Consider the following 23,490-nt stretch of genomic DNA (forward strand, 5'->3'; position numbering starts at 1 on the left):
TTAATTAATCTATATAAAATGATTGGATTTGATTGCTGCCCGTCAGAGGAAAGCTGTGTATGTGGTAATACACCATAAACTCTTACAGGACCTGCCACTTAGCATTCAATTGTAAAATTCAAGTACCTACTATATACAATGCTTTGCGAATAGAAAGTGAACAGAAGACTTGATCTGCTGATTTAAGTCTGGAAGTCTGGATCTTTTTTTTTTTTCCCCCCGGTTCTTTGGGTATGGAATCTAACCGCAGGATTTTCACGCAGGCGCTGGCAGGCGTTTCTCCGCAGGGGGTCTCTTTCCGTGACCGTTGGGCTTACCCTCCTTGTACTGTCTAGGCGGTGCACGCACTCTGCACACACCGGCCCCTACGTGATCGCAGCTCCGGTGACTCTAGATTCCCTTTCAAAGACGAACGTCTTTCCGAGGTGAGGAGCCCCGCAGCCGCGCCAGGTTCTATGTGGGTCGAGGTTTCCAGTCCTATCCAGCCCCGAGCCGTACCCGCCTAGTCGCGAGCTGCTGGCAGCACCACGGGCTACTGCCCCGCGCAGCGGCGGAGTGACCCCGCCCCTCCCCACGTCTCTTGGCGCCCGAGGGGGCGGGGTCGGACGCGCGCCGCCAGTGGCGCCGCCAGTGACGCCGCCCGCGCAGGCCCAGGCGCCTGCCGATTGGCCGCTGGGGCCAGAGTTCCTCCCGCGGAGCGCACCTCCCCCCAGATTTCCCGCCAGTAGGCCCCGCGCGGTAGCTGCCTTGCCTCTAGTGGCTCTGTCCGACAGAGCGGTTGAGCCTCGGCCTCTGTGGCTATGTCGCGACAGAGCACGCTGTTTAGCTTCTTCCCTAAGTCTCCAGCCGTGAATAATGCCAACAAAGCCCCCGTCAGAGCCTCAAGTGGAAGCAGCGCCGCCGCCGCTGCCACCGGGGCCTCCCCTTCCCCAGGCGGGGATGCGGCCTGGAACGAGGCCGGGCCTGAGCCCCTAGCGGGTACCACGTCGCGGGCCGAGGCCAGGAACCTCAACGGAGGGCTGCGGAAGTCGGCATCCCCTGCGGTCCCCGCCAGGTAGCGGCGTAGGGGGGGTGCAGGGAGGTGGCCTCGCTGGGTTAGGGTTGCGCGTCCAAGCCCTGGGCTCGGAGGAGGTGGGGCTGCAGGGAGAATTGGGGGTGTAGCTTGTAAACAGGGTGTGAGGAAATCGGCCGTGCAAGGAGAGGGGGTTGGCAGGGAGGGGAGGACGCACTTAGTTCAGAGGTGGAGGAGGAGAAGTCCGCCAGGTGCGGGAGGAGGAGTGGAAGGTGCTTGGAGTAGGAAGGAGAAAGGGGAGAAGGGAGTACTGGGGGGTGGGGCGGGAAAAGAAAAGAGCTGGCCTGCGCTGCGCGCGGTGCGCCCTCTGGGCGAGGGAGGGGTGGCGCCTGCCCCGGGCGGGGGAGGGGTGGCAGGAAGGAGGAATGCCCGCGGCAGGGATGGACGCCGGGAACCAGCAGGTTGTCGGGTCGCGGCGTGCTTCGAGTGGGATATCCGGAGGATGTTCCCCCATCAGAGCCGGGATGGTCCATTTCGAGCCCGCTAGTTGCTCGAGGAACACCCTCGGTGTTTGGATTAGAGCCTCGGATGCGAAGCCTCTGGCGGGGTGGCTGTGTAGGCTCTTGGGGTGGGTGAGTGTTACTTTCTGTAGGAATCTTGGGGCCTCCCTGGCGGCTCAGACGGTGAAGAATCTGCCGGCAATGCGGGAGACCCCGGGTCGATCCTTGAATCGGGAAGATCCCCTGGAGAAGCGAATGGATACCCACTCCATTATTCTTGCCTGGAGAATTCCATGGACAGAGGAGCCTGGTGGGCTACAGTCCTTGGAGTTGCAAAAAGTCTAGACTCTACTGACCGACTAACACTGGGGAGTGGACAGCAAGTTTAGAGCGCGGGGGTGTGTCAGCTGGTAAACCAAGGGGCCTGATTGGTCCGAGTTAGGATTGCAGGGGCGGGGAGCAGAAAGTGCAGGGACCAAGCTGGGTCAACGTGTAGATAGATTGCATATGCATCAAAACAGATGGAAAGCTGAATGTTAATTTTGACACCTGGAAGTATTATGCGAGTTGAAAATAATATTAGTTTAAGAAATAGTGCATCTTTTTTTTTTTTTTTGCCTCACCAGGAAAGCGCTCGGGATCTAAGTTCGGGGACTAGGGATTGAACTTGGGCCATGGCAGTGACAGCGCGGAATCCTAACCACTAGACCGAAAGCACTCCCCTTAATAGTGCATCTTTTGTTGGGGATTTCAGGGGAGGATGTGGGACTGTAATTTTTTCCTGAATTGAGAGCCCCCAAAGGCCTTGATAGGGCTCTGGGAGAGGGATACGAACGTGATAAAGGGGAAGCTTGCCCGGCGGTGGCTTCCTCTCCTAGGCAGTTTGGTGGTGTTTCACGGTTTGGCTGGCCTTTGTTGAAGTAGCGGGCGACATTTTGAAAAGCTCGCACTTACTGTATCCCATGTATTGCATTAGGCATAAAGTGTAATGGCAGCCGTCTGAAAGGGTGAAATAGTGGTACAAAAAAAAAAAAAAAAAGCACACATTCAAGATCAGAGAGCTGAGTAGTTGATTTCGAATGCCTTGCGTTTTAGGCGTCCCACAGATTTTTCAAAGTGCGGCTGTAATTACAGTGTTACCTTCCTCCAAGCGATCCTCTCAGGAAGTTTATGTAGTTGCCCGACAAGTGGCAGGATTTGCCACCCCAGAATGTGTCTTTGGCATAGAGGTTATTTTGAGCTGAGTATTTTTTGAGAAGGGGAAGATATGGGAGAAGCTTTGAGAACAGTAGAAGTTATTCTTCTGTAAGGGAAATTTACATTTAAAAGGGAAATCTCCATTTGTAAGGATGCCTGCCTCTCTGTACGAAGAAGAAAAGGGAGATTCCATAGGCACTGAACTGAAATCTTAATAACAAACATAGCCTTGTTTTTTATTCTTTTCTTGGTAACCTCCCTGGTCTCCCTCCCCGGCCCCCTATCTTTCCTTTGTCTATAGCTGAAGACAGAGGTTTAAGGTGGTAACGTGGGCCATCTCCAGGAGTGTTACTCAGGTTCTCTTTCTCAGCCAAGAACTCAGATGGGTAGACGGAAAAATACTTTCCCTGGGGGTGGGATGAATTGCGAGATTGGGATTGATGTGTATGTACACTATTGATACTATGCATAAAATACATAACTAATGAGAACCTCCTGTATAACTCAGGGAACTCTACTCAGTGCTCTGTGGTGACCTAAATGGGAAGGAAATCTAAAAAAGGGTTGTATGTATAAGTATAGCTGATTGACTTAGCTGTACACCACAAACTAACACAACATTGTAAATCAATTATACTCCAGTGAAAATTAAATATTTTTCCGAAATAATTTTTTTCCTTCCCTACATGGGCATCCTCTGTAATGGATGCATGGTAAGAGATGGACAAAGCGTTAACGTTCATCTAAACTTGAATTGATTCTTCCTGCATCCATTCTAAATGAATGGAATTATTTGTTGTATGGTTGTGCTTTATATTTTGAATAGCATATGCAGGTTTTTTTTTTTTTTAGGTCTGAATTTTGGAAACTCATAAAAGACTTATAAAAGAATAATATTGTTTACACTTGACCACCTACTAGGTCTATAGGACTGCTTTCAGGGTATTCAGGAAAAATTGGCATTTGATTCTAGGTTTCTAAAGAGCTCTCCATTCATTAGATAGATTTGGCCTTCACTTAATAAATGTTAACATAACCTCCTCTGGCAGGCACAGTATTGGGTGTTGTGGAACCCCTATACAAGAGTGAATAGGACAAGCAAAAAGGCAGTTTTAGAGCAGGAGCAGAGCCGGTGAGCTCTGTTCACTTTGAGGGGAGGATGGGGTATGTATGGGTCTGGGTAGGCTTTCAGCTCTAAGGCTGAGACCAGAGGATAGGTAAGTAGAGGTTAGCTCAGCTGCTGTAGAGGTGAGGGGGTTTTAGGAAGCTGGTGCAGGAAGAGGAGGGTCCTGCCAATTGAGAATGAAGACAGGAGGCTGGAGCCTTAGGTATGAGGAGATCCAGTCTCTGCTATGGGCTACAAAAACGTTTGGACTTTTCCTAGGGGTCAGTTGGAAGAAGTTGAGCATCTTTCAGTGGTTATTTGTCATTCAGTTTCCTCTTGTGCACCAGTGTTAACGTGTTTTGTCTTTTTTTCTTTCCTTCCCCTAGTGTCTTTGTCAGGTGTGATGCAAAAGTCTTTTTTTCACCTGGGTTGAGAAAGAGGAAGCAGTTGAGGTGACATCAGTTTGAGTAAATGGCTGCAGGATGTATGTCTATGCACTCTGGGCCTGCTTCTCAGTACTTCATTTCTTCTGTAGCCTTTAAAAAAAAAATTTAAGTTGTTATTGAATTTGTTGCAATATTGCTTCTGTTTTGTTTTGGTATTTTGGCCAGGAGGCCTGTGGGATCTTAGCTCCCAGACCAGGGATGGAAACCACACCCCCTGCATCAGAAGGTGAAATTTCAACCACTGGACCACTAGGGAAGTCCCCTCTAGCTTATTAAGACAATTGAAAGAGCTGTGAGGAAGGCTTCTGACTACCTAAATCTGGATTTTTTTTTTAATCTGGATTTTTAAAGCAAATCTTAGCTGGTTTATTTTTTGCAATCTCATTTCAATAATTATCTGTTGATTATGAGAAATGAGGACAGTAAAAAATTTTAAATGTGTGCCTTGTATTCATTTATAGGAGTGGTGTGTCAGACCGTGACAAGGTTTTTTTTTTTTCCCCTAAGAGCCTTTAGTTAAAGGTAACAATCTGCCCTAGTTGTAGATGCCTTTCCTTCTACTTTTCATACAGTTAAATCTATTTATAGTAATATATTCTAAATAATATCACACTTAATGTAATGATATTAGTTTTTGTAAGAAAAGAATTCAGGCTTTTAAAAAAGTATCATGGTGGACTTGGTTTCACAGACTTAATTTTATTTAATCGATATAACTAAAAAGGTGCTGAACTTGTTACACTAATTTGGCCAGCAGGAGCCTCTTTTAAGCTGGCGTTTATAACTTATAACATTATCTCAGAACTTTCATTCTGATGACGATTATCAGTTGTCCCTGCTCCTTGAGCTGCTTTCCAAAGAGCCCTGGTTTTAGTTTTTTTATAGGCTTCTTTTCTAATAATATTTAGGAAATAGTTTTAGAGGCCAGTTTGGATGATAATTTATATGGTTGTCCTAGACCTCACGCATAAGTGATAGATGGCCATAGTTATCCAAGCCGAAGGAAGGAAAGCCAGGTGAAGGGCAGAGAGGTGCAGGTAGATGGGTAGGTGGGTAGGTGTGATGGGAGCCCTTGGTAATAATTTCTCTGGTTACTTCTGTTTTCTCATTAGCTATTTGAGGGTAGGGGAATTCTACTCTAATATTCTACGTTGAGAAGTAGATACAAACACTGATAGTTGGCTTGAGAGTATGTTCACCTTTGTGAAACTTGTGTTTATATACACACATTTTTTTTACACATAGCCAGTCTAAGTTTATTGTTTATAGGAGCAAATTCTAGCATTGCTTTTGTATCTACTGATTCTGTTTTAAAAAGTAGACAGAAATGTTGCTTATAAATTTGGGGCACAAGTAATAATCGACACCAAGGTAATGGGCTGAAGAGGGAGCAAAAATAATGGCATTTTTTAAAGCAAAAGTGTAAGATTGTTCATATATATTTAGCTTTATTAAGTCATTTCTTATTTTTAGTGGTGTGAAGTTGTGTTTTAGTTGTATGTTTTACACTTGTTTTTCTGAGCTGTCACCTTTCCTCTTACCTTTTTAAAGCTGTCTTTAAAAATCCCAAGAATATCAAACATTTGAGATACATTTTCATTTTAAAAACAAGGGAATCCCCAGGTGGTCCAGTGGTCAGGACTCCACACTCTCACTGCCAAGGGCCCAGTTTGGTCCTTTCTCGGGTGACTAAAATCCCACAAAGGTGTGTGGCACAGCCAGAAAACAAAAACCGCTTGTAAAATCATAGTCGAATCATATTTATAAAGTAGGCTGCCAGAGTCCAGCTCCAGCAGCCAGGGAATCAGCCTGAAGGAGTGTCTGCGAGTATTGATGGAGCCTCTCATTCATATTTCTTGGTCTGCATATTTATTTCAAGCTTAAGATTCTCTTTTATACTTTTATAAAAGCATTAGGTCAGAGGTTTGACATTTTCAGTTCCCACTGACCCAGATTTGTTGTCTCCATAAATCATTGTTGCCCCTCAGAAGGAGTTCCTGCCTCATAGATTCTCTTATCTACTTCTCATGTGTCCTTGTGAATACACTGTAACTCATGCTAATGTCTGGGCTGCATACCACATTCCTCAGTTTATTTCTTATCTTTCTAAATCCTGTTTGCCCCTAGTATCCTGAGCTCACTTTCTCTAAAAAGGCTTCTAACCACTAATATCTCCAAAATGCCTTATTTCTATCAGCTGTAGTAAAATATGCTAACATTACAACATTCCTTAAATCTTTAGCTTCTAACTATCTTAATTATTCCTAAGCCCTAAATTCAGTAAATTCCTTTGCCATAAACATTTCCCTCACAAATAGGTTTCAGATAGCAGTTCCTCCCATGGCCTCAAGCTGCAGCCTATGTGCTCATCCTGGAACCTTGAATGTCAATGATTAACTTTATGAATTATTCTCTGAGCACAGCTGCAGAAGGCTTTGTGCCTTCTTATGCTCCTCTCAAGAACAGTAAGCACCTTAATGTTCTTTTCAGTCAACTCAGCCGAGGAGAGGAAAAAACAAGTCAGAATCACAAGGCCTAACTCCTTCATCCCGGGTCCGTGCTTTCGGGACAAGGAGAAGGAGTTGGGGCCGTGCCTCCATTTTGTCAGTAATGCCTAACACAGCTCCCGACAGTAGGCTAATTTATAGGCTAATTCCTGTATTTATTTTGGGATTTCACATTGGGCTCCAAGAAGAACCATTCTACATTGTAAAGTGACTTTTTGGCCTAGATATTTTCAAATTGGATTTGCATTGCATGGGGTTTGATGATCCTTGTTAATATTTAACACAGCCCTAGTTATCTGAAAAGAGAAAGGTATTAAGATTGTCAGGAAACGGAGCCAAATGTTAAAATACAGTGAAGTCTGAATACGACTGTTAAATAAAGTTTCAAGTAGAGCCATCTCTGGCTTTGTATCCATCTCTGATTTTATAAAGTCCTCTGGCTCTTTAAGGATCAATGTATGAAAAATAGATATTCAAATTATAGTACATTCCACTGTGATCCCATGCTTAAGTTATAGTTAGATACTTTAAAATAGGTATTAGTATTGGTAAAAGTCTGAATATTTGCATGGATTAAAATTTATGTTCCTTTTATTTTGATATTTTGTGGAGACTGCACAACTACTAGAGATCAGAATTTTAAATTAACTTTAAAGAATTCATTTGCACATAGAAAGTCAGTAGATTAAAAAGAATTTTTTTCTGAAAAGCCTTTTAACATTGGGGAAACTATCCATTTTTTTTTAACTGTATTTTTAGTCTTAGCATTTAGAGTGTACTTCTGCTTTCTTTTTTTGGTTGCTCCAGGTAGTGAAGGCTTTGTGTCCTAACCACTGGACCACCAGGGAATGCATTCCGCCCGTGCCTCCCCCACCCGGCCCAATTCTTAACAGCAGAGTTAAGTTATACATAAGATTCTGAAAGTATAAGTTTATGTTTAGGGTGAGGTGATGTTAAAAAAACAATTTTGTTTTTAAACAATTCAGTTTATGATGGCATTTTAGCTTTACAGATCTGATGATTGTAATTAGCTTTTTATGTGTTTCTTCCTCTAGTGAGGATGCACATTTATTTGCTTTTCAAATACATTTAAAGACATTAAAATTTAAAAATTCTTTGTTTATTTACTTCTGGCTGTGCTACCATTGCTGTGAAGGCTTTGCTTTAGTTGTGGCAAGCACGGGCCCCTCCGGTTGCACTGTGTGCCGGCTTCTCATTGCTGTGGCTTCTCCTGTGCAGAGCATGGGCTCAGGGCACTCGGGTTTCAGCAGTTGCAGCTCCCAGGCAGGTTCTAGTGTACAGGCTCAGCAGTTGTGCACGGGTTTGGTTGCTCCACCCCATGTGGGATCTTCCCAGATCAGGGCTTGAACCCATGTCCGCTGCATTGGTAGGTGAATTCTTTACCACTGAGCCACCAGAGAAGCCCTAAAGACATTACATTTTCAAGTTGGTTGCTTGGAAAGGAATCTATGTCAATTTGAAACCTTTGAACATCGTTTTACAATTTGTTGTACAGTTTGTTCGCTTTTATACAAATGACAGTTTTAAGGTAACAGTCTTAGAAAGCTCAGATTTCCTTTGGGATAAAAACTATATTAACTTAGTACTGTTAAAGGTATAGAACTCAAAGTTTTTTCTCCCATGTCTTGGGTCTCAGCTGGAAACTTGAGTTACTCTTAATTGAGGACAGACAGGAACTTTCAGGAGGCAAGTGTGGCCATCTCATATTTTTTGCTTAAGAATTTTGATCTACATATTTAGTTTCTAAGACATCTGAGATACTTGCAAGTGCTTTGTTGCTTCACAGAGATAAAACAGAATTGTTAGTTTTGGGGCATCCTGATCCCTTGAACTGCAAATGTACCACCAAGATGTTCATTCTTGTCAAAGTCCCTGATGTGCTAACTCTTTTCTAAAGAATGTGTAACTCTTATAGACATGTATGTAATGAAATAGCTACCTTTGAATTAGCCATACCTTAGTCCTTACCCTCACATGGGCAAGGAAAACAGTCTTCACTTTTAAAAGCACTAACACTTTGTATGAAAGTGAAAGAGGAGAGTGAAAAAGTTGGCTTAAAACTCAACATTCAGAAAACTAAGATCATGGCATCCGGTCCCATCACTTCATGGCAAATAGATGGGGAAACAATGGAAACAGTGACAGACTTTATTTTTTGGGGCTCCCAAATCACTGCAGATGGTGACTGTAGCCATGAAATTAGAAGATGCTTGCTCCTTGGAAGAAAAGCTACGACCAAGCTAGACAGCATATTAAAAAGCAGAGACATTACTTTGCCAACAAAGGTCCATCTAGTCAAAGCCATGATTTTTCCAGTAGTCATGTATGCATGTGAGAGTTGGATTATAAAGAAAGCTGAGTGCGGAAGAATTTATGCTTTTGAACTATGGTATTGGAGAAGATTCTTGAGAGTCCCTTGGACAGCTAGGAGATCCAACCAGTCCATCCTAAAGGAAATCAGTCCTGAATTGGAAGGACTGATGCTGGAGCTAAAACTCCAGTACCTTGGCCACCTGATGCGAAGAACTGACTCATTTGAAAAGACCCTGATGCTGGGAAAGATTGAAGGCAGGAGGAGAAGGTGACGACAGAGGATGAGATGGGTGGATGGCATCACTGACTCAATGGACATGAGTTTGAGCAAGCTCCGGGAGTTGGTGATGGACAAGGAGGCCTGCAGTGCTGCAGTCCATGGAGTTGCAAAGAGTTGGACATGACTGAGCAACTGAACACTTCGTGAACTTGACTCCATTCTGGCAACCTGACTCCATTTTGGCCAGCCTGAGCTCACCTAGGGGAGGAACTGCTTCAGACTAGCCAGTGATGAGTTCAGGCTTCTTGATGTACACATCAAATTTCATCTCTTAAGGGATGAAGGGCAGCCAGGCCGGACTGATGAGTATCCTTACTGGTTCCTGTCAGAAAAATCGACTTTGGCCAACACTTTGTAGTCTGATGTCTGAAGACTTTACAGCCAGACATATGCTTCCTATGAGGAGACGTGTTCATTGGCATAACATGTATTTGCTCTCTGGTCAGTCTTCTAGAAGTTACTGTCATAGAGTTCAGACTCCATTCTGATAGTGTATTTATATATGGACAAAGGTTATTTTCCTCTTTTAGCAACAGAAAAGGGTACAAATTTAGGGTACTCTCAGAACCTAACATACAAGGAAAGCTTGTGGTTTCCTGATCCCAGTGTGATAGACTTTGTGGTTAAGTGGTTGCCCGGCTAAGTTAAGGGAAAGCCTGCTTGACAGTTCCACACAGAGATAAGGATCTTTGTCTCCTGTTAACAAATGGATATGTTAGTAATGAGAGACCTGAATTGTGCAGACATAGCTCCCTGTTTGAAGATGACCCCTGTGGTGTTTGACAGCAATAATTATAAACTCATGCTGGTCACTACAGTTTTCTAAGTTGAAAGAAGAATGTACTTTAAAGGCCCTGGATGTAAGTACCAGCTGAAGCCATGCTCCTGTTCTGGTTTCTTTTCTGTCTAGCATAGGGATTTCCACATCCACATTTTTTGAAGAAAGAAATACTTCAGTTTTATGATTGAGCCTGAATAAGGTGGCCTTAACTGATTGTTCTAAAATATCTGAAATATTCTCTTTTGTAATGTACTTATTTTATATTTGTCATTATTCAGTGAAAACCTTTAAGCAGGCTTAGAAAATCATGGTTATATACTACTGGAGCAGGGTTTATAGTTGTTGCGGCCTCTCTATCACTGAGGGACTCTTGTATAATTCTCCTCCTCCTCTCCCTTTCTCAGGAAATCTTCAGGGCTAAGTCAGTTTTTGTGAAGATTAGATCTCCTGTTGATTCTGTAGGTTTATTTATACAACTAGTTGTGTACACAACTATTTTGGGCACAGTACATACTTACCTCTTAAGTTTTCCCACAAAACTAGATTTTTAGGGATGGGCTAGGGGTATTAGTCTGCTGGCTTTTGGGGTATTTGGAATACATTGGAGCAAAGTTTTAATGAAATAATTTTTAATGTAAGTATAGCAAATTTGCCTAGGCATTATGCTTGATATTTTATTAATACTTTGGGTCAGATCCTGTTCCTAATGTATACATGTGGTAGTACAGATGTAATAATTTGAATCACATGTACAATGAGTTTGTCTTTTTCCTGCTATTACCAGTCTGTCAGAATTCTGCCAGTTTTTAAACCTTGAATAATTGTGAGATAATTTCTAACTTTAATACCATTATATTTGTGTTGTCTTGTGATATTTGCTTATGATTTTTAAAAATGACTTGAAAATTTGATTTTAAAAAATCATTAGTTTTAGAATTTCTGTGCCTGAATATTAATGCCAGAAAATTTCAAAGGTGTCTTAAGATACCTTCCTTAGAACTGCTTGTTTGTCGTAATTGCCTTTAATGTAACTTAACAAAGTATTAACCAAATTATGTATTTTCTCTTGGCAGCAGTTCTTGTGACTTCTCACCAGGTGATTTGGTTTGGGCCAAGATGGAGGGTTACCCTTGGTGGCCTTGCCTGGTTTACAACCACCCTTTTGATGGAACATTCATCCGTGAGAAAGGAAAGTCTGCCCGAGTTCATGTACAGTTTTTTGATGACAGCCCAACACGGGGCTGGGTTAGCAGAAGGCTATTAAAGCCATATACAGGTAAGAGATTTACTTTGCAGGTTGGGTATGTTTGTAAGATAGAACCCACGCACATGTGAGTCTGAATGTTCGTGTCTCCTACACAGTGGATTTAAGCATATTTTACTCCAATAAATTTTAAGAGTGGGTGTGGTAAAAGCTTCTAGCATGGGAAAAGGATAAGATGTAGCTGATCTTTGGCCAGTTTGTAGCGTGGAGTTGAATTTTTATTTCTGTCCTTCTGAGCGACTTATAGCAATATCAAAATGGCAACCCACTCCAGTACTCTTGACTGGAAAATTCCATGGACAGAGCAGCCTTGTAGGCTACAGTCCATGAGGTCGCAAAGAGTCGGACACGACTGAGCGACTTCACTTCAAACCCTTAAAGGAAAAAGGACTTCATGATTGGATCTCCTGATGGATGACAATGCCAGATTCAGACATGAAAAAAAGTGTTCCTATCTTGCTGCTACTGCTGCTAAGTTGCTTCAGTCGTGTCCGACTCTGTGCTACCCCATAGACGGCAGCCCACCAGGCTCCCCCATCCCTGGGATTCTCCAGGCAAGAATACTGGAGTGGGTTGCCATTTCCTTCTCCAATTCATGAAAGTGAAAAGTGAAAGTCAAATCGCTCAGTCGTGTCCGACTCTTAGTGACCCCATGGACTGCAGCCTACCAGGCTCCTCCATCCATGGGATTTTCCAGGCAAGAGTACTGGAGTGGGGTGCCATTGCCTTCTCCGGTTCCTATCTTAAAAGGTTCCAAAAGAAAGACAGTGTAGCCAAGATACAGAACATATAGATCAGTGACATACTCTAGGACAGGTGGAGAAGCATGCGACCTTGGCTTCAAAATGCTCACCTTATGAGCACATCTGAGTTGAGTTTCACATCAGAACTAGACTTCCGGAACCTTGACTCACTCTTCCCAGGCCCAGCCGTATTTATCACAGACATCAGCAGTCCTGCGCGTATGGTTTCACCTAGGCTGGCTGCACCCTGTCAGTCTCCTGCAGTGCATGTGCAGGGTGACTGCAGGATGCATGTCATCCTGGGCATGCACAGGTTTTTTCCATTATCTTCAGACTCCTGGCTAGGACATTGCTGAATTCAGTATCTTGGAATCAGAACAGTGGTCAGTTTCCCAGAAGCCTGGGAATCATGCCCTTTTGGTCGTATCACTCCTCATCCTGCAGGGCAGATAGGCCTGTGTAGAAACCTGATGTGCAGGGCGAGAACAGAGTAAGAGAATTTACTTTAGTCTTCTCCATTAATTTGCTGTATAATCTTGGCCAAAGTAACTTCTGTTTGCTTATATGCAAGTTGGACCAGATGATAAATGAGGTCTTTTTCCAGGACTAATTTTGAGATGCTAAACCAAGCCTTGGCAAAAGATGACTAAAAAGAGATCAAAAGTTTATGTTGTAATTATTTTATAAAGATGTGCATATTGCTCTTTGCCCTTTAAATTTCCGAATTGTTGCAAAACGTTTATGTGAATAAATCCACAAAGAGGTGTGCATGAAAACAGTAGGCTTTTGGTCGGGGGGATGGTCTTAGGGTTGTAGTTTGCATTAGAGGTTTTGGGGAATGGTGGTGATTGATACTAGATCGGCAGGGTGAGCACAGCTGTAACAGGCACTTTGGGAAAGTTCACAGCCACTCTTAATGATTTTGACTGCTGCAGTTTGTAGTTTTGGTGCAGCTCTTTAGAGAAATAAGAAATTGCAGCTTTGTTTTAGACAGCTCATAAAAGTTGCTAATTCCATGGAACTTTAGGATGTCCCATCAGTTTTAGTATACTGAAAGGAGGGAGTAATGTAATGTTTGGATCTGTTAGACAAATTCAGGTTTGATTTGCAGCTGTTACATTCAGGTAGAAGAAAACAGACATTCCTAGTTAGGCCTCTTGGAAAAGAATTAAAACAATTCTGTACCATTATAATTGTCTATATCTAACCTTTTGCTCAGTGGATAGACATGTCATTTAATACTATAGCTCTTTGAAATGAAATGAATAAAGGAAAAGTTTTACTTTAAAACAGAGCAAGACATTTTTGATGCAACTGTTTTGAAAAAACTTTAAAGTCTGTCCTGGGTTATTATCCTCCCAAAATTTAGGGCTCCTTAGAGTAGAATTTTTTAAAAAATCTGTCTTATCTAACTACCTACCTTGGGAACTTATTGTTTTAATTATTGAATTTAATTATTGAATTATTGAATTAACTTATTGTTAATGTCATTGCTTCATTTAAGTTACAGTGTAGTTTTTGCCTTCCTTAAGCAATGTCTTTTAAAAAGGGTCTCAAATCTCCTTTACATCTTATGCCTCACCCGAAGAGGTATGGTTTTAGGGTCCACAGTCTGAGGTCTTTCTGGAAGAGAGAGTGGTCCTGGGTGAACCAACAATTAAGGTAACTTACAGGAGGTAAAATAGGTAATTCCAGTTTCACTGATAGTTTTACCCTGAAAATTCTTTCTGTGAAGGCTTTATTGATCTTATCTATATCAATCAAAAATAATGGGACATTAAAAATTATACCTGAAGGACTTCCCTGGCAGCCTAATGATTAAAACTGCACTTCCATTGCAGGGGTACAGGTTCCATCCCTGGTCGGGAAACTAAGATCCCGTGCGCCTTTGGCAAAACAAAACACCTTGATGGTTATCATTCTTGTTCGTTAGGGCAAGTGTTATACATTGAGCCAAATGTCCAGCGAACTGTTCTTATTTATAAATAAATACATGTTTGTTTTTTAGGTTCACATTCAAAGGAAGCCCAGAAAGGAGGTCATTTTTATAGTGCAAAGCCTGAAATACTCAGAGCAATGCAACGTGCAGATGAAGCCTTGAATAAAGACAAGATTAAGAGGCTTGAGTTGGCAGTATGTGATGAGCCCTCAGAGCCAGAGGAGGAAGAAGAGACGGAGGTGGGACACTGCTAACAGGCAGTTGTTACTATTGTTTGGAAAATGTTGAAAAGTAGGGAGGGACATGTTAGAGTGGTAATTTCCTATTTATTTCAGTTCAGTTGCTCAGTTATGTCCAACTCTTTGCAACCCCATGGACTGCAGCACGCCAGGCATCCCTGTCCATCACCGACTCCCGGAGCTTGTGTTTGGTACTCATACACACATTTTCTTACACCTCTGATCATATTCAATTACTTAGAGTCCTCAGCAGTCTAGCACCCTTTTTTACTTAAGTTCTCAAGTCTGCTGGAAACACACATGCTTATAGGAGGGAATACCCTTTTGGTAACCAGTATAGAGAGCTAGGGACAGTGGGACATGGTGATAAAATTGATTGTGGTGTCTGATAGTAACTTTCTGTATGAGGGTGTGGAAATTATCCAGTTTTATGTTCTAGTGCTTTTTTGTTGTATTTTAGATTGGTAAGAAAAAGTTGAAAGACAACCTTGGTTTCAAATATTAATTGTCACTTTCAGTGAATTAAATCTTAAATGAACAAATAATGGGTATACTTAAACATTATTTTCTAATTTAGTAAATTAATGAGATGTGCTTAAACAGAGTCGTCTATAAGCTGCTTGATTTTGTTTTATTCTATTCTATATGAGATAGGCATATAAAATACATATTTTAAGAGAAACTGGCACTTCAGTGGTGGTCCCAGAGCTGGGGGCCTGGGTTCGATCCTCATCAGGAACTAAGAGCCCACATACAACGAGTAAGGCCGATTAGTGCAACTAAGAACAAGCGCAGCCAAAACAAAAAGAGAGAAAGAAATGTTTTTAATCTTATTTTTGAGGTTGAGACCAGGGATCATAACATTAATCAGATGTTTAGATCTGGGTAGTAATGACAAATCATTTAACCGTGTAACTACTTTACATATGAGGGAGGTCTATGAGAACTGAACGTGGCTTGCTGAAAAAAAATAGAGCTGGTTTGTGGAGGAGCAAGGACTAGAACTAGAATGATTACTGTTTTTTTTTTTTTTTTTTTTTAATTGTAAGTAATTTATAGAATGGTAAACTTTATATGTTCAACTGTAAGAGGAGAGATGACCCTGGAAGAAAGACAAGTTTTTTCTACAGCTGTGACTGTTAATGAGGACATCACCTATGGGTATTGTCATGTATGGTCATCCTAAGGACTTAATTAGTATTGAATAGGAAAGAACTCTCATGACAGAATCACTTAATCCTGTATTGTGATATTTGTATTAATTTTAGGTGAAACTGAAATTGCTATCCATTGAGAAAGAAAATAGTTTATTTCTGAAGGTGGGTTCTTCTCTTGATATATGAAGCTGTAGCATATTGAGAGAGATTCCCTAGCAATATTGTCATTTTTCCAAATTTTACTCTTATATTTTAAAATATTCTGTGTCTCTCAGGTAGGTGCCACTTACACATCAGATAAGAGTGAAGAGGAAAATGACATTGAGAGTGAAGAGGAAGTGAGGCCAAAGGTGCAAGGATCCAGACGAAGTAGCCGACAAATAAAAAAACGAAGGGTCATATCAGACTCTGAGAGTGACGTTGGTGGCTCTGATGTGGAATTCAAGCCAGACACTAAGGAGGAAGCAAGCAGTGATGAAATAAGCAGTGGCGTGGGGGACAGTGATAGTGAAGGCCTGGACACCCCCGTCAAAGTTGCTCCAAAGCGGAAGAGAATGGTAACTGGGAATGGTTCCCTCAAGAGGAAGAGTTCAAGGAAGGAAATGCCTTCAGCCACCAAACGAGCAACTGGCATTTCATCAGAAACCAAGAATACTTTGAGTGCTTTCTCTGTCCCTCAAAATTCTGAACCCCAAGCCCACATTAGTGGGGGATGTGATGACAGTAATCGCCCCACTGTCTGGTATCATGAAACTTTAGAGTGGCTTAAGGAGGAAAAGAGAAGAGATGTGCACAGGAGGCGGCCTGATCACCCTGATTTTGATGCATCCACACTCTATGTGCCCGAGGATTTCCTTAATTCCTGTACTCCTGGGATGAGGAAGTGGTGGCAAATTAAGTCTCAGAACTTTGATCTGGTCATATTTTATAAAGTGGGGAAGTTTTATGAGATGTACCACATGGATGCTCTTATTGGGGTCAGTGAACTAGGGCTGGTATTCATGAAAGGCAACTGGGCCCATTCTGGTTTCCCTGAAATTGCATTTGGCCGATACTCAGATTCCCTGGTCCAGAAGGGCTATAAAGTAGCACGAGTAGAACAGACTGAGACCCCAGAAATGATGGAGGCACGATGCCGAAAAATGGCACACATATCTAAGTATGACAGAGTGGTGCGGAGGGAGATCTGTAGGATCATTACGAAGGGTACACAGACCTACAGTGTGCTGGAAGGTGACCCCTCGGAGAACTACAGTAAATACCTTCTTAGCCTCAAAGAGAAAGAAGAGGAGTCTTCTGGCCACACTCGCGTGTATGGAGTATGCTTTGTTGATACCTCTCTAGGGAGGTTCTTCATAGGTCAGTTTTCAGATGATCGCCATTGTTCCAGGTTTAGGACTTTAGTGGCACACTATCCTCCAGTACAAGTCTTATTTGAGAAGGGAAATCTCTCAATGGATACTAAGATGATTCTCAAGAGTTCATTATCCTCTTCTCTTCAGGAAGGTCTGATACCGGGCTCCCAGTTTTGGGATGCAGCCAAAACTTTGAGAACTCTCCTTGAAGAAGGATATTTTACAGACAAGTTAAATGAGGACGGTGGGGTGATGCTACCCCAGGTGCTTAAAGGTATGACCTCGGAGTCAGATTCTATTGGATTGACACCAGGAGAGAAGAGTGAATTAGCCCTCTCTGCTCTTGGTGGTTGTGTCTTCTACCTCAAAAAATGCCTTATTGATCAGGAGCTTTTATCAATGGCTAATTTTGAAGAATATGTTCCCTTGGATTCTGACATGGTCCATGCTACAAGACCTGGTGCTGTCTTTGCTAAAGCCAATCAACGAATGGTGCTAGATGCTGTGACATTAAACAACTTGGAGATTTTTCTGAATGGAACAAACGGTTCTACTGAAGGGACCTTGTTAGAGAAGATTGACACCTGCCATACTCCCTTTGGTAAACGGCTCTTAAAGCAGTGGCTCTGTGCCCCACTCTGTAACCCTCATGCGATCAATGATCGCCTGGATGCCATAGAAGACCTAATGGTTGTGCCTGACAAAATCTCTGAGGTTGTAGACCTTCTTAAGAAGCTTCCAGACCTTGAGAGACTCCTGAGTAAAATTCATAATGTTGGGTCTCCCCTCAAGAGCCAGAACCACCCAGATAGCAGGGCTATAATGTATGAAGAAACCACATACAGCAAAAAAAAGATTATTGATTTTCTTTCTGCTCTGGAAGGATTCAAAGTAATATGTAAAATTATAGGGATTATGGAAGAAGTCATTGATGACTTTAAGTCTAAAATCCTCAAGCAGGTCCTTACTCTGCAGACAAAAAGTCCTGAAGGGCGCTTTCCTGATTTGACTTCAGAACTGAACCGATGGGATACAGCCTTTGACCATGAAAAGGCTCGAAAGACTGGACTGATTACTCCCAAAGCAGGATTTGACTCTGATTATGACCAAGCTCTTGCTGACATAAGAGAAAATGAACAGAGCCTCCTGGAATACTTGGAGAAACAGCGCAGTCGAATTGGCTGTAGAACCATAGTTTACTGGGGAATTGGTAGGAATCGTTACCAGTTGGAAATTCCAGAGAATTTCATCACCCGTAATTTGCCAGAAGAATATGAGTTGAAATCCACCAAAAAGGGTTGTAAACGATACTGGACCAAAACAATTGAGAAGAAGTTGGGTAATCTGATAAACGCCGAAGAACGGAGAGACGCATCATTAAAGGACTGCATGAGGCGACTGTTCTATAACTTTGATAAAAATTACAAGGACTGGCAGGCTGCTGTGGAGTGCATCGCAGTGTTGGGTAAGGCTTTCAACAGGTTTGTTCCTAAAGCTTTAGTTAGTGATGCCCTGGGTGCCAGTTTTATATTGAAATTATAGCCCACTGGAAAGTCCCCATTGACTCATAACCCTAAACTCAAGTAATGGGTATATATTTTGATCAAATTTCAGTTGAATTTATAGTATTTGAGAAATGTTGCTTTTCAGCTGTTTTTGAAAGGTGCATAGGACATTATGTTCTAAGACCTGCTGCAGGTCTTAGTTGTGGCACTTGTGATTGCTGCAGCAGCAGGCAGGCTCTAGCTCCCAACCAAGGATGGAACTTGTGCCCCGTACTGGGAGCACGGAGCCTTCACCACTGAACCACCAGGGAAGTCCCAAGCTACTATGTTATGTTAATTTAAAACTATCCCTTGACCTTTGTTTTACACTCTACACACATATTTGAAAAGATTTTAATCTTTACTTGTTCTCTTAGCCCAAGTTATCACACCTACTTTTCTGAGTTTATTTCTGAGAGCCCAGGTTTATGTATTTGTAATTACGTAACCTCTTCAGCTTCCTAAATAATTTCCTTTTTCTTTAAACTTCATGGCCAACTTATTTTGAAGCCTTTGCTTATTTTAGAGTTTTGAAGTGTTTTTTTAGTTCTGAGGGTTTTTTCCTGTGTTTTGACAATTTCTACTTTGAGGGGATAGATTTCTTAAGCTGAAACTAGATGTTATTTCTCATTTTAATAATGAAGTAATGAAGTACTGTAACAAAGACATGTAAAACATTTAGGCTGATGACTCATTTCCAGCTAATGAATCCATTAACAAAGCAGTTTGTATACTGTGCAGTTAGAACAATGTCACTGCAGTGTCTACTTACAGAAAAAAATCTGCCTTTTCTAAAGTGGAACATGCTACCTCCACTAAAAAAGCATTTCTGAAAGACTTTTTATAGAAGTTGGGCCTTTGTTGGTTATCTCAAAAATAATGAAGCCTCACTTTTGTCCTCTCTTTACCAGATGTGTTATTGTGCCTGACCAACTACAGTCGAGGGGGTGATGGTCCTATGTGTCGTCCAATAATTCTGTTGCCAGAAGAAGATACTCCTCCCTTTCTAGACCTTAAAGGATCACGCCATCCCTGCATTACGAAGACTTTTTTTGGTGATGACTTTATTCCTAATGACATTCTAATAGGCTGTGAGGAAGAGGAGGAGGAAAATGGCAAAGCTTATTGTGTGCTTGTTACTGGACCAAATATGGGAGGCAAGTCTACACTTATGAGACAGGTAAAGTGTTACAAACGGTGTTACAAAACTTTGAGTGAATTTATTACACATTTAAGCCATTGTTTCCCAAAAAGCTCATGATAGTCACTGACTTACTGGTAAGCAGAGGAAAACTCCTTGAGTCATGAACTGTGTTCATTTCATTGGTCAAATATTTGCCTGATGTTAAAGGAAGTACTTCAGTTAAGAAGGTGAAGTTGGTTCAGGCCATGACTTTTATGAGCCCTGACTTTGCATCCATTTCCTTTGAAGGTTAGATGTATTCATAATGAAAGAAAATTATACAAATGTACATTTGTTCTTAAATTAGGTTCATTTCTAGGAAACCTTAGAACCATTGCACTTGTTCATACAGGAAAACAAATATAATTCATGACCTTTAGTTAACTGTTGGGAACTGCTTTTAGGGAAGACAGTAAATGTATTTTCCTAACCTGTCAGGGGTTGGCTAGTTACTGAGCTAAACATGATTTAGATTTAGGCTTAGAAAAAATGTAACAGAGACACTGGGCCCTTGACAAAAAATTTTTGCTGACCCTCTTATTCTACTGTACTGTATTATATACTTTATACAAATTTGCTGACTGGAGAGGAGCAGTAAAGGTTTTTAACCTTTTCATTTTAAATCAAAATTATCTAGAGAGCACAACAAAAAAAGTACCTGGGAGTTGGGGTGTATTCATCCTCTGAAATTGTTTGGTTTGCAGTGGGTTCTAGGCATCAGCAGTTTTAATCCTACTGTTCAGCCAGAGTTGAGAATCAATCACTAGTGTAGTGGGTTAGTGTGTATGTTCTGAGGTTTTAAAGCCAGTTAGGCCCTTGGCCTCACTTTTCCTACATGATTGTGAAGATTGTTTTTTTAAGAGTGCCTGACTTCTAATTAATGTTTATTAGCTTGGCTTATTATCTGTCTTCTGGATATACATAGATATCTCTATCTCTTAATATCAGTCATAAAATACTTTTTCCTTCTTCATTCACAGGCTGGCCTATTAGCTATAATGGCCCAGATGGGCTGTTACGTACCAGCTGAAGTGTGTAGGCTCACACCAATTGATAGAGTGTTTACTAGACTTGGTGCCTCAGACAGAATAATGTCAGGTGAGTTATTTTTCTACCTAAGGCTCTGTTATTTGACAATTCATTTATGCAAGTTTTAACATACTAAAAGTAATCTTTTTGTAAAATTTAATCTTTAGTACCGCTGGGTAGTTGATAAGATTCGAATGATACACCTAAAAGATGTTTCTGCTGTTAAAAGAGGATTCTCATTTTGATCACTTTTTTTTTTTTTTTAAGGTGAAAGTACATTTTTTGTTGAATTGAGTGAAACTGCCAGTATACTTACACATGCAACAGCACATTCTCTGGTGCTTGTGGATGAATTAGGTAAGACATTAAAATTTCTAAAACATTAGTACAAAGACTTATTTTTCTGGAAAATGGTCTGAGGGACACATTTCTTAAAGAATATGAATATACCCACCTTTGTCCATAGACCCCCCACAGTTGGCACTAAGGTGGCAATTTCTAAATCCTTTTAAAATTTAAATTATAATACAGGGATAATTGGATAATAAGGCTATTTAAAGTGAACTAAAAGGAAGTTTCTGAAGCATAGTGGCACTTGAATAGTATTCCTGAACTCCAAGGGCTGATAAGGCCTACTTTAGCTAGAGAGGGCCTGTTACAGAGTGCTTTTGGATGTACTAAGCCGATACTCAGTACATTTTAAAACAATTCTGAGGCCTGTCCTTTTTGGAATGTAATATGGCAGACTGTATAATGTACAGTTACGTATATTTTCATAGGAAGAGGTACCGCAACATTCGATGGGACAGCAATAGCAAATGCAGTTGTGAAAGAACTTGCTGAGAACATAAAGTGTCGTACGTTGTTTTCCACCCACTACCATTCATTAGTTGAAGATTATTCTCAAAATGTTGCAGTGCGCCTAGGACACATGGTATGTATGAATTGTTTATTCAAAAATTGTGTCAGTTTTTGAATGGGTCCTTCCATTGCCAGCATGTAATTTTTCTTTTTTAGGCATGCATGGTAGAAAATGAATGTGAAGATCCCAGCCAGGAGACAATTACCTTCCTCTATAAATTCATTAAAGGAGCCTGTCCGAAAAGCTATGGTTTTAATGCAGCAAGGCTTGCTAATCTTCCAGAGGAGGTTATTCAAAAGGGACATAGAAAAGCAAGAGAATTTGAGAAGATGACTCAGTCACTGCGGTTATTTCGGTAACTATAATTGGATATAACTTTACCACGCGGTTTCAAAAACAGTAAAGGGGTGGATGGTGCACTGTGAAAAATGCAAACTAACTTTATTTTTTTTAATTTTAAGGGAGGTTTGTTTGGCTAGTGAAAGGTCTACTGTGGATGCTGATGCTGTCCATAAGTTGCTGACTTTGATTGAGGAATTATAGACTACATTGCAAGCTTTGAGTTCACTTTTGACAAAGGTGGTAAATTCAGACAACATTATGATCTAATAAACTTTATTTTTTAAAAATGACCATTTTTCCATTTTCTTTCTAGGAAATTAAACCCTTTTAATTCTTATCTACCTTCTACATAATGGTTATTGAATACTCCACAATATATTAAGTCTAGATGTTATGGTACATGCATACACTTTCAGGCTGTTTATACCCACTGTCACCAATACACATAAATGGAGGGGGGGGGGGGCTATGAAACTGTATAGGGCTGTATATATACTTGTCTCAGCTTAATGCGGGAAATTGTTTTAATTTCCAGCAATTTGTCTAAACTGTTCAAAAAAAAACTATGAACAGAGTTCAAATACAGGACTGTTTTGAAGAGACTTTCTAAAGTGTACTTTTAAAACATAGTAGTTTTTACCTTTCACAAAACTGAGTTACAAGAATACTTTTGTTTTACAGTGCATCCCTTCCTAGGAAGTCTCATTAAAACACTCACTCTTTCTAGGGGTGATTTTGAATGCTGCACAGGGAAGGGAAGGAAATAATAGTCTTAACTTTTCTTAAAGGATACCAGAAACATTGCTGGATATAATTTAAGATTAGTGTTTTCTCTTTCATAGAAAGAACGTACATACTGGGACATGAGTACAGTTACAGCAAGTCTAGGTGTGCTAACAAAACAGGGCACATTCAAGTACAATAAGATTTTGCTTGAAATTAAAAACAAACTACATGAGATTAAAGCATTAAAATCATATTTCTCAATCTGAATACATGTTAAAAAAAAAATCAAAATAAACGCAGAAGTGCTAGCTCACATTTTTACCATATTACAAAAGCAATTGGTACCCACGTCCATAAAAGCAGCAACAAAGCTGCTTGTCTATTGAAGAGTAGTACTACTGCAAGTTGGACTGCATTCAATGCTAGTTGTAAAAACACCAGCTTTTTTTTTCAGAAGTTGGTATCTGTACAAAATTGAAGCTTATTTTCTTCACTTCTGTCCCTTCAAAAGTCTTTACACAGTAATGCTAAAACACCCAGCTTTGAGATCCTGAGTCAATATATTGCCACTTTCTTTTTGGTAGCTTGAGCTTCATAGTGTCAACTGACCTTGTGTATCCATTTTTAATACAGTCTCTTCCTGTAGCATGGGCAAATATTTTAAATCTTCAAAAAAAAAAAAAAAAAAAACCAAAACGTTTTAAGTTATGATGTTAGAATGGCAGGACTTTTTCTTTAGGGAAGGTATTCAGTTGTGCTGCAATGTATTAGATTCTATAGGTGGAGCAGAGTCATATAGTGTATCTGTATCATGTGTAGGCTCACCAGCTAACGTACAAGGATTAGACAGTGTTCCAGCACCACAGTCACAGAAAAACCTAAAACAAAATATGAAAACCCAAAGATTAGGAAAGTGAGGAGAGGAAAACAATTGAGTAATACAGC

The 23,490-nt window shown here is 41.0% G+C and overlaps 2 protein-coding genes across 3 annotated transcripts in view; one reads left to right on the forward strand and one right to left on the reverse strand.

Moving 5' to 3' along the window:
- Positions 1-704: 704 nt before the first annotated feature.
- On the forward strand, positions 705-22,109 carry MSH6 (mutS homolog 6). Its single transcript, XM_027555200.1, has 10 exons — positions 705-1,054; positions 11,236-11,438; positions 14,178-14,347; positions 15,780-18,324; positions 19,315-19,583; positions 20,567-20,684; positions 20,883-20,972; positions 21,395-21,549; positions 21,633-21,832; positions 21,939-22,109. Exons 1-10 carry the CDS (start codon positions 801-803, stop codon positions 22,018-22,020), a joined length of 4,086 nt encoding a protein of 1,361 aa, XP_027411001.1. The 5' UTR covers positions 705-800; the 3' UTR covers positions 22,021-22,109.
- Positions 22,076-23,490, reverse strand: part of FBXO11 (F-box protein 11) — a 112,796-nt gene continuing 111,381 nt past the window's right edge. For both annotated transcript variants that reach the window (XM_027555202.1, XM_027555201.1), the window contains exon 23: positions 22,076-23,423. In XM_027555202.1, the coding sequence (XP_027411003.1) occupies positions 23,294-23,423 (130 nt within the window). In that variant the 3' untranslated portion in view covers positions 22,076-23,293. The remainder of the gene's footprint in view (positions 23,424-23,490) is intronic.

The sequence above is a fragment of the Bos indicus x Bos taurus genome, chromosome 11 (assembly GCF_003369695.1).
Source record: "Bos indicus x Bos taurus breed Angus x Brahman F1 hybrid chromosome 11, Bos_hybrid_MaternalHap_v2.0, whole genome shotgun sequence".
In the NCBI taxonomy this organism is placed as follows: domain Eukaryota; kingdom Metazoa; phylum Chordata; class Mammalia; order Artiodactyla; family Bovidae; genus Bos; species Bos indicus x Bos taurus.

Coding starts and splice junctions, on each gene's coding strand:
- MSH6 (XM_027555200.1), top strand. CDS start 801: ATGTCGCGACAGAGCACGCTGTTTAGCTTCTTCCCTAAGTCTCCAGCC. Junction 1,055..11,235: donor TCCCCTGCGGTCCCCGCCAG/GTAGCGGCGTAG, acceptor TTCTCTTGGCAG/CAGTTCTTGTGACTTCTCAC. Junction 21,833..21,938: donor CAGTCACTGCGGTTATTTCG/GTAACTATAATT, acceptor TTTAATTTTAAG/GGAGGTTTGTTTGGCTAGTG.